Here is a 12200-nt window from a genome sequence, read left to right on the forward strand (position 1 = left end):
AGTAATACAATTTTTAATTGTTTTAACATATCCTTTTAATGTCAGAGTCAATAAAATAAAACCTGAATTTCCACTAATTATAATCTTACTTATTTATCCTGCTTAATGTTCTCATTTGGTTATTGTTATCAGTATACCGTGTTTCCCCGAAAATAAGACAGTGTCTTATATAAATCTTTGCTCTGAAAAATGCGCTAGGTCTTATTTTCAGGGAATGTCTTATTTTTTCCAGGAAGAAGAATTCACATTTATTGTTGAACAAAAAAATTCCCAAGTCAAACTTAGACGAGAGTGACGTATATCCAGTGTGTCAAACNCTTGTCCCTGTACATCATACTTTTCTTTTAACAATAGAGTCATGCTAGTCATCTATCTAACAGCTTTTGGGGAAAATTTTTGAATTGAAATTATATGACTTCTGGTTTGCATTGGAAATTTGCATATAGTTAATCAGGGCATCCTGCCCGTAATGTTTCCCTAGCTGGTCTTGTCTTTCATCTATCTAACTCTGCTCTCAAAATTAAGGAAAGCCAGACAAACAGACAGATGACAGTGGAAATTTATAGGTCTACAATATTTTCAAATTGCAGCCCAATTAATAGTTTTAATAAATTTTATTAATTTATGTAATTTTCTATGAGGTTTATTATACAGTAAAATCTGTAAAAGGACAAACTTCTAAGATGAACTACTGAAAGCCAGAAAATTAGTTACAGTAGAGCGTCATTTATCCGAAAGAATTCCAGTCAGCAAATTTAAATTTTCGCTAGTGCTGTGGCACTGCAATCTTTGGCTATATCTTGAGTTAGTTCAATACTTTTTATGTTTATGTATGTGTTTTAGCTGGCAGCACTGTCACTTTTGTGTGGTGTTTTCTGAGGACTGTGTGTCATGCTGAATCAAATGTTTTTGATACTAGATAATTTCTAAAGTATAAATTTTTTTTGTTTTTATATTTTTCAATATATTTATTTTGTTTGTAAAAAATAAAGAAATAATTTATAACGATACAATAGCCATGATTATTATTTTACATTAGGCTTAACATCGATGAAAATTCAATACAAAGCAACACGCAACAGAGAAAAATTTCAACACAGGATAGGTTAATTTATTTTTTCGTACATAATCAGTTATCTGAAAAATAAGTTATCCTGTGAGGACCCAAACGGAATCCGAAAGCAGGCCATTAACAACTTTTTAAATGAGTCAAGTTTCGTAGTGCAAAAGAGCGAACTTAAAGATCAGATTTAAACAATGAACCTTTTGTCTTGTAAAAAGATGTTAAACAATAGATAGAGTAAAGTCGAAGAAAACGAGGTTGGAGAGGAGTCGTGTTCCGCGTCGTTGACCTCTCCCGTGCCCTTCCTGGGGTTTCGAATTGTCACCATGTGACGAGGAGAGACCAATGGAGAGGCGACCGCGGTGGAAAAATCGATAAAACCGCGTTTTCGGGAACTTTACGGGGTCTTGGGTTTTGGTGCGTAGTGCTCACCTGTCGGGATTTGGTGCTCCCGACCGAGACACAACGAAGGCTCTTTCGACAACCTAGGAACTGGTTTCGCCAACCTGTCCACTCTAAGATCGCCAAGGTCACGTCCAGGATCGTCAAGGTTCGACTTGTTAACCGAGGACATCACTACAAGTGCTGGTGTGTGCCCCGGAGCCATCGTTCTCTGTGTGACAGTGCCGAAAGCTCCCCAGGGACCTATCAAACATTCGAACTTTCCGATTTTTGGGAACTGTTACCAAAATCCATCAAGGGATAGGATCTTGCCCGACTTATTGGAGTGTTGTAAGAACGATTTATGTATATTATTAAACGGTTTTATATGGTAAACCTGTCTTGGTGAGTCATTCCGCGCCCACGCGACAGTAATGACCATTCGGCTGTCGAAAACACCTCACCTCTAATTGGCAAACCTCACAATCCGAACAACCCCAGTACCCAATTGATTCGGATAAACGACACTCTATTGTATTTTTATCATCAAATTTCCCACAAAATATCCTGTCTAAAGTAAAACCTGTAGAATATGAACAAAAAACTTTATGCTATGTGCTGTACATCTGTGACTAGTTTGAACCTGTCAAGGACAAAACTTAAATGTTGAATCATAAAGGCTGGCTTAAAAAATAAAAATCAAATCTATCAATATTTTACTTACATAAAAACAGATTTAGGCTTAATGACACGTTGATACACAATGGTAATTACAAACTACAGTCAACAAAAAATTAATATTGAACACTGAGATTAATGTATTAAAGTATCTGTTTCATTTATTACCATCTGTTTTAAATGCTTACTTCAATTTGTCAACTGTTTAAATTTTCCATGAAGGAATGTTTTTGTCCTGTTTTAGGACAGAAAATTCAGCTTCTTAATGAATATAAGTCATTGTTCAAATTAAATTCAAACTTTGTATACTGTGAGATCTGAACGGTCAGGGAAGGATCATTTTAATTAAAATAATAAGTTGGAGAAAAGAATTTAAATAATAGAAAGTAATATTTTCAACTTCAACGAGATTTTATCTAAAAACGGAGGAAACATCAGATTTTTGAAAGGAAGTTGATTTCATTTACCAGACTAACTCAGGATGAGTCGAGTTTTTGCACACATTACGGAAGACCAAATAAAAGAACCGTTTTCCCGCCTTTCGAGACAGTCCATCAAAGTTTGCCAAACGGAATAAGTCCGACATTTGATAAGAAGCAGTCCATCAAGGAAAGGGTTTGCCATACGGAAGAATTTGATATACGGTAAGAAGCAGTCCGTTGAAGGAAGTTGGCCATACAAAGTAAGTTCGACATACAATAGAAGCAGTCCATTAAGAAGAGGTATTGCCATACAAAGAGAATACGAAACAAGTGATCGTCATACCAGACCGACAAGGCCATACTGGACCAATTAATTGAAGTATAAGTATACGACAAGATTGTCAAAGGAGAACCTCTATTCGAATAAAAGAAGAGAAATATTTAAAGAAGGCAGAAGATCCTCATACAGAAACAGATACGAAAAATATGGTGAAGGTAATATAAGCTCTGAATAGATCGATGTAAACTCTCTCACGCGTTAGGTAGAAATAAGATAGTTTAAATTAGATTTAGATATAAGTTAGATTCATCATTGTATATTTTTATTATTTGATTTATTAAATATTTTGATTTGTTTATAAAATGGCTTGGTTCTTATTAGACATTCATTTTCATTCAAGTTACCTTAGATCCTCCGAATCCCGAGTTTAAGGATAACACATGTTAATCCACATTTAAAATAACTGATTAACTGGTGTCAAGGAATCCTGACATAGATCTAGACTTCACAGTCCAGATCATTTTAAACATAATTAACAGCCCTCCTGGAAAAAGATTAGAGATTGAATCTCGCGATTCTGAGTTGTGTAAGTGGTACTCTTGGTTAGTATCCTCAACTAATCTCACAATACCATTTTTGACATATTGAACAATTTTAAAATGATACATTTTTATTCTAATTTTTCAAAACAAACCAAATGTATGCACAGTATTAACATCACTTCCCAAACCAGTTAAAGTATGATTTTTCATATTTTTCTTATATCAAACTGCTCCTTCATTCTGTCCTGCAAGCATTTAACTATATTCTCCCAATTTCTTGTTTCTAGTACTCCTGTCCATCTGATGTCCAGTTTCATTGAAATGCTCTTTGACACTGAGATTCATAAATCTATAAGTGGATCCTGTATAGAAAAATTTGTTACTCTGTTTAATCTGATTTCATCAACTCCTGTCTTTTTAAGTTCTTCCACTGCCTCTTTGTCTGTTTTAATAACTATCTATGATTTAGGGTAATCTTTTAATTACTACTTGAATGTCATATTTTTTTCACTAACAGTGCTATCATTCCTGCTGTAGTTTTGCTTGACATTATGCATTGCTTTTTAACTTCCTTCTTTTTTATTTCAGTTGTAGACTGTCTTTTAAGCCTATCAGTTTGATTTAGACAAGCTTTTTCATTGACCCTCATATCACTTTTTGGGAGATTTCATGCATATGTGCTGCATCAATTATTAACTGATTTCCTTGTTTTCTGTGCCAATGGTAGATTGAGTGAGTGCTTGCTATTTTCAGTAGGATTTTATATGCTGTCAGTTTATGAGCAATTGAATTGTTGAAGAATCAGTGAATATATGAACCGATGTTACCTGGCTTTTTGTACACTTTGATATAATATTGCTTTTCTGCTACAAAAACTGCTATGTCTGAAAAGTTCACTTCTGATGAACTTTTCTGATTCATTTTGAGAGTAATATCCACTCTTGGTATTAACTACTTCGGTGAAGTCCTTTACTAAGTGGTCATTGTTCCAAATAATGATTAGATCATCAATGTATCTACGAATTATTTTGATGTTATTTTTTTGTATTTCTTTACCACCAGTGCTTCTACCCAATCTACTGCTATTTTTGCTAGGTTACCTGACGGTGATTCAATTGGCACTCCCACTTCTTGCTTATAAAATTGTTTATTCCAGCTGAAATAAACCATATTCCTTTGTGGTAAATTTAAACAGTTGGCTACCTGAAATAAGCATAAAATACAGATAATATAAACCAGGGTTGTCCAACCTTTTTTCCTAGTGGGCCAAATTAGAAATTTAGGTATATTCAGTGGGACACAAAGGTACTTTATATAAATATATGCTTTAAAAGAAAAGTTTGAAATGCGAATATCAAATTTTAATAACAAATACATATTATTACAAAAATACCGTATTACTGACAGTAAAATAAGAAATTATATTCACACAAAATAAAAATAAATTCAATGCAATTTTTGACATTGCTTTCCTTTAATAATATTGTCAATATCTGCTTTTATAATATTAGTCTTAATTTTAAAAATGTTTCTTAAATGGGAATCACTCAACTTATTTCTTTCAGCAGTTTTGATGTTTATAATGCATGAAAAGAATTGTTCATAACAGTATATACACATCACATCACATGCATCATAGAACTCTAGATAAAACAGTTTTCTAACACCAATTATGTCATTATGACATCAAAGTGTATTCAGTGAAACAAGAATAATTTTCACGACATACTTTACCAAAATAAATGAGAATATACCTAAAAAATTTTGAGTGCAGTGGGTCGTGGATTGAACATCCCTGATATAGACCAGCAAAATACACCTTATGTTGCTGAAATAATTTATTTAAAGCTAAACTAACATTTTCAGCCTATTTAATCAGCCATCCTCAGGTTAAATGAGAAAATTAGAACAACTGTGTTCTAAAATAAACTACATAAATTTAAATACAAAAAGTAACAGAAGTAAAGAATATAACAAAAAATATATATATGTATATAAATATAAAAAAAACAAAGATCAGATATAATAATAAATATCAAGTAATAGCATTGTATATTAATATACAAAAATGTATCATTTAAATATTGTTCAATCTGTCAAAAAAGATATAAAAGTTTGAATTCAATTTGAACAGTGACTTATATTTGTTAGGAAACTGAATTTTCTGTCCTAAAACAGGACAAAAACATTCCTTCATGGAAAATTTAAACAGTTGACAAATTGAAGTAAGCATTTAAAACAGATGGTAATAAATAAAACAAATACTTTAATATATTAATCTCAGTGTTCAATAATAATTTTTTGTTGACTGTAGTTTGTAATTACCATTGTGTATCAACGTGTCATTAAGCCTAAATCTGTTTTTATGTAAGTAAAATATTGATAGATTTGATATTTATTCTTTTATGCCAGAATATACAAATATACACATCAATCAAAACCCGATATTAAGCAAATATACACCAGTCATTAATTATTAATAAGCACATAAGCATAAGCAGTTATACATTAATACACATACGCAGTCATTATGATTATTAATTTTAATATGAGACGGTGTCTAACGCCTCACTCTAGTGCCAAATTCATTTCTAATTTAAAATCATTATATCCAAATTTAGCCTGATCATTTATGGTAGTTGTGGGTGTATATTTTATAAAGCAGAATACTAAAAATGTATAACTAAAGCGTAAGTTAGTTAAAAGTTTTTAAAGAACTCCTAAGTATTTTCATGCAGATGGTAAATCTTCAGCGTCTCTTGCATTTATGCACGTATCTTGTAGCTTGCTCCTATAAATTTCAATTTTTTCTGCACTCATTGCTAAAGTTGGGAGTGCAAAGACTTAACAATATCAGCTTCCTCCAATTTTACTATAAAGCCCTCAGTCTGCACCATCTAAGATAATACTGTAGTATTGGATCTCTTCTTGACATTATATTTAAGCATGACTCCCAAACTTTTTCCCAAAATAATGTTCTTAAAAACAGTTTAAAAGTTGTTTTGAAATTTTCAAACTGTAAATCAAATAAATTTTTAAATTTATGTTATTTGTGCACAGCGGTGATGGAACATGTTGCTTTTTATATACACAATATAGATTGCTGGTCAAGCTGGCCCAATACCAGCTGGATTGCAACCCTAATGTCACTCTATCTCTCCTAGAAAGGGGACAGTTAGTACTGACCAAGTGCAATCTCTCACCACTGATTACACATAAGAAAAGTCCAGTGTGACAAATGTCACATCTCTTGTAAGGGGCATTGTGTACTCTCTGCTTTGTCAACACGAAAGTTTCCAATAACCTAATACTTAATTGTTAATATTGTAGTTTAAAAAATTTTAGAACTTCAATTGAAACAAATAATTTTCTTATTAAATGTGGAAGAATTGTTTTGAGAATTGATTGTGACAAGATTTGCTTCATTCCAATTACTGGAAAGTGCCTGATTTTTCCAATTCTTGATTCAGATTAATTGCTCCATCACTAATTACAAGAAACAGCAAAGACAGAAGAAAAGTCTTCTTTTCTTGTCTTTACTATTAAATACAAAATTTAAAAAATATAGCTTCAATCTGTCACCTAAAAATAACAAAATTATTTTTGTAAATGCCCCAAATATTTATGTAAAATACACTATATTATAACTGTCAAAATAATTAAAAAATAATTTTATTATGTAATATTATTATCTAATTTTCTTTTAAATAAATATTTTCTATATCTAATTCATTTCATTATCTTTAATGACTCAAAATTACAAAAAGGTATTTTATTAATTACCATCAGATCTTATAGACCTGAATGTAATAATTACAACATAAACACAACACAATAGAAAGATTAAAAATTAATAATTACATAAAATACATACTTCTGGACAATGTGGAACTCCAGGATCACTAATAACACAGACTAATAAATGATGAATAACAGAAAGTAATTCTTCTTCTGTTTTTTCACTATGATTTAATAAGGCCATTTGTAAAGTATTTAAAGTTGGAAGATTTTCCATATCTGAAATAAAACTAGTACTATAAATATACTTTGTAATAAAAAACTTAAATAATTTTATACATATTAAAAAATAAACTTTCAGATATATATTATATATAGCAGTGGTTCCCAATTAGTTTTTCCTGTGTACCACTTCAAGAAAGAGCTCAAACTTGCGTATCCCTTATAGCAGAAATTCATATTAATCTATACTAATATTATAAATTCGAAGGTAATGTCTGTCTGTCTGTCACCTTTTCACATCTAAACGGCTGAACGTGTTTTAATAAAATTTGGCACAGAGATAGCTTACATGTTGGAGAAGGACATAGGCTACATTTTACTGCGAGAAAATATCTTACTCCCATGAGAAAACTCGATATAATGTGGGCGAAGCTGTCTACCCACATTAGTGATAAATAGAATGTTTTTTTTTTTTACATTTATTACCTTTAAAATACAATTCTAATAATAATGAAAATAACATAAGGTTATTTAATTTTAATGTGACAAATGTGCACGATTTTCTTTGCACAACTTTGTAAAATCTTTTTGATCAGCTTCAGTCTCAAGTCATCTTCAAGTTGAAGTCGGTGATGATGTTTAGTTTTCATGTTTGTCATGGCTGAAAATCCGCTCTCGCAGAAATATGTTGTGCAAAATGGTAGTAAATATTTTACTGCTGCTTCATTGACATGATAAATGTCTTTTAGGTCAGCCCAAAAATTACCCAGTGATTGCACTGCAAAACAACTCTTGAGTCTGCTGTTGCATGAAATGTCTATTAATTCCTCTTGGTTAGAGATGGGAAAGTGGTCTCGGTGGAGTTATTTGCAATAGCAACAAAAATTTTCAAAATTAATTTTGCGAAAACAAATTGTGTTAATTGTACAATTTTTGTTTCTTGCGCAAGAATTTCATTTAGGTATTGTCGCAAATGCTTTTTTTTTTTTTGATGAAATTTCGAGAATATTTTTAGTTATAAATAAACGAATTTGTGAATTCAACATCATGTTGTAAATTTCCTAATTTTTGATGGTCTACCCATTATTTTTTTGAACTTCTATGCCGATGGTAAACTCTACATTTCTTGCATTAATACATTTATCCTCCATACAGCTTTAATACAATTTATTATCACAAATTGAAATATTATACATTTCAATTTATATTAACATCAGTGGCGTAGCATAGTGGGGGCAGCAAAATTTCACAATAAATAATAATAATAACATCTTGTAAAAATTTGAATTGTTTCATTTCATATTTTTGTCACACCTACGATTTGAACTGATTGAAATGAGCACGGAATTTTTCATTATTTATTCTGTGACGAAATTGAATTTTAGTCTTTTAAATTGAGATACCTAAATAAGGGGATGGTGAAATTTTCGTCTGCCCTGGGTGGCTGACATCCATGCTACGCCACTGATTGACATAAAAGTTCATTAAAAAAAAAAAGCTTCTTTATATGAATTCCTAGTTATCACATTTATTAAGATATATTTTGTATTTAAAATTTACAATTCTAGTTTTATTTTTATTTTAGAATTTAATGTTATTTTTAGATTACTGCCAAAAAATTAAAAAAAAACTTTTTTGTGATGTTTTTATTACTAACATGTTGATCATTTGTATCAAATCACATCACACACAACAATTATTCAAATAATAAATACAATTGGGCAATCAACAATAGTCATAAGGTATGTTCAAATAATTATAAAAAATCCCAATGCTCTAAAATAACACACAAAAATCTCATAATTACTATTTGGTTCTGTCACTATTTTTATTTTTACTTATCAACTCAAAAACTTGATTCTTCATGGAATTGATACGATTTTGGCTCCCATGCTTCCATGATTGTTACCTTACATTCATTAACTGTGCTAAACTGTTGTTCACCACTGTAAATGTTTTCTGCAAGAAGCCCCAAAGATTCTCAATTGGAGTGAGATCTGGGCTGTATGCTGGCCAAATCTCAATCCAATTGAGAATCTCTATGTTTTCAAAAATAATATTATAATATCTATTATCTTTATCAGAAAGAAAATGGTGTATAAATGAACTCAATAATGAAAGTAAAGTTATAAATGCAATTTTTTACTACTAAAGAACCAGGAATGTTTTAAGACTAACATTAAACAATATACAATTTAATCTACTTAACAGAGCATTGCATAGGGGAGCATTTAACTTAAGAAAACTGTCCCATGTTTCTAATTTTCTTCTCCATGTATTACATTACTGGGCCTTGCTGTTAACAGAGCACTGGATAGTAGGACAATCTGTTTAAATGAGTGTCACGTCAGCAGCATTTATACAGTAGCAATCTGCACTATTCTAAAGAAAATTTATAAAAATGTTTAAAAAAGATTTTTAAGAGTTATAAGAGTATGGTACATTGACACACATGAACAGGGTAGTATAGGCCATAGTATAGGTAACAGAACACACTATACTGTGGTACATGTAATGAAGAGATTTGGCTAAATCTTTAATGGTCACTTTACTAATACATAGACAGTCAAAGTATTTCTTAAAGTTGTAATGAAGAAGTTTTATTAGACATATGAGAAGCAATTAATTATTAAAAAGTTATCATAATATGCATATAGTATTGCCTCATCTTCATATTAAATGGATGAAGCAATAAGTTATTAGGACCAGATTTCAAAGGTCATATGACCTTACTTTAAAGTAGGAATGTACTGTACTTATTTGTTTTTATACTGTATGTCCCATTAGAGAGCATTTAGAAATTTTGAAAAAATGATGGTCATATCCTTTCCAATAAGCCACCTAGTGTTTTTCTAGGAATAAGTAAGTAATGTGAGTGGTAAATATATTTTATTTACTGATATAAAATGTTTTGTAAAACAATAAAATTGATGATATAAGAATGAAAACTAATATGTAAGTACCATAAAATTATGAAATAATGAATTTTAACATATCTAAGCCAGTTATAAGTTATATAGAGCTTCTAAAACATAAAACTGGACAGAATCTAATACCATTAACAACCTTCTGAGTGATCTTGTTACTTTAGGTGAGCAGTCCTGATAAGGGAACTTGAACAAGCAATACCAAAGATGCTCTCTTAAGTGGACTTGACCATATAAATAATGCTCCATTGCATATTATTAACTTTAAAACTAGCCAAAACTGACAGGAAATATTTTTGCTTACTCCATTCTGAAAAAATCTGTATAATTTGCAATATAATACTCTAAATAATAAAATTTCTTTATATATCATTAATTTGTAATTTATAAAAAAATGTAAATAAAAGTTTCAGTGTAATATAAAATTATAATGCAAATAATGTCAATAACATTTTTTAAAATTATTATTCCCAAGAAATTTTTAGTCACTGACAATTCACATTAACTATTAAATAATCAAAAATTCTACAGTGAATCTGGTTCATTATTTATTTCTTTTAATTATACATCCTCTGTCATAAACATATAACTTGAATAAGGTCCATTCATGAATAAGGAAATTTACTTCATTTTCCCATTGTTTTGTTGAATATTTTATAGGTATTAACTTATAAAATATTCAATGAAACAATGGAAAATTACAGTAAATAAAATATACAAAAATTTAAATAATCATAATTCACTGAATATAAAAATTTAACATATTTTACCAATAATGTTAAAAGAAGTTCAAGAACATTAAATTAATTTTTAAATAAGAATATAATTGTTTTATTTTCTTTTTATTAAACTTAAAACAAACAAATTACATACAGTTTAAGTATGTTTCTTATTGAAGTTTTCATCATTATCTTAACTAGAAATTAACAAACTAAAAACTTACCAAAACCAAGTGTTTCACCGAAGTTGTGAAGAAATTCAAATACCATCATAATATCAGCAAAAGCTTTTCCTGCTAATTTAACACCAGGAATGCGATTCAAAGTGGGAAGTGGCTGGAAAATTTCATATTTTAAGTATATAACTTAAATTTATGATAAAAATCTATTTACATTATTAGTTGAATTTAATTCTTATATCAAAATTATTTTAGTTATTAGATTATATCATACTAATTCAATTAAGGAAGAAAAAAGATATCATTTCAAAGTAAACAAAAATATTTTAAATGTAACATAATTAAATATAATACTGAATATATTCTAATTAAAAATTTTTTCATATTTTCTTTTGATTTATTGGTATTAATTAGTTACAATAATTTTTTATAATTATTATAAATTAAAATTAAATCATAAAATTAATATTTAAAATTAATTACATACAATATTATCTTTCAAGCACATATCTTCAATAGGCTTTTTCATTTCTCTTATCATTTGTAATTCTAATCTTCTTTGTTCCTAATAAATAAAATATTAAATATATTTTTAAAAAATAATTTTTTACTAAAAATATTTAAAATCTATAAATGTCAATCAACATAATATTTTTACAAATACAACTATAAAACTGTTAGTTAAATGTTCGTTTCTCTTTAAAACATTCATAATGAATAATTTAATCATTTTTATACATATATTTGATATTCATTCTAAACAGAGAGATGTTTTTCAAATCAATAATTAAAAACTGAATAATAGGTGCTCATTAAATTTATACTAAATGAATTTAAAATATTTTTATATTGATTTGTTTTAAATTGTGATTCTGTTTTAATGCTTCATGATTTTATTGTTTTTATAAACAGAATAGCAAATTTACAAGAAGATATGACAAAAAATACATAAATAAAATAAAATAAAAATAATAATATATTCAACAGCAGTTCTGGATTTGAAGCTACAATTAATTAATTCTGATATGAAAGTAAATCAAAAAATATAT

The 12200-nt window shown here is 29.1% G+C and overlaps 1 protein-coding gene across 1 annotated transcript in view; it reads right to left on the reverse strand.

Annotated features, from left to right (window-relative positions):
* Nucleotides 1-3621: 3621 nt before the first annotated feature.
* LOC111628733 (bromodomain adjacent to zinc finger domain protein 2B-like) overlaps nt 3622-12200 on the reverse strand; it is a 52223-nt gene continuing 43644 nt past the window's right edge. The window contains exons 5-9 of the mRNA XM_023372569.1: nt 11639-11716; nt 11197-11308; nt 7241-7383; nt 4467-4569; nt 3622-3728 (exon numbers count right to left, since the gene is read on the reverse strand). Coding sequence (XP_023228337.1) covers nt 3622-3728; nt 4467-4569; nt 7241-7383; nt 11197-11308; nt 11639-11716 — 543 coding nt within the window. The remainder of the gene's footprint in view (nt 3729-4466; nt 4570-7240; nt 7384-11196; nt 11309-11638; nt 11717-12200) is intronic.

Source organism: Centruroides sculpturatus, unplaced genomic scaffold, assembly GCF_000671375.1.
Source record: "Centruroides sculpturatus isolate CEXI.00-Female unplaced genomic scaffold, Cexi_2.0 scaffold598, whole genome shotgun sequence".
In the NCBI taxonomy this organism is placed as follows: domain Eukaryota; kingdom Metazoa; phylum Arthropoda; class Arachnida; order Scorpiones; family Buthidae; genus Centruroides; species Centruroides sculpturatus.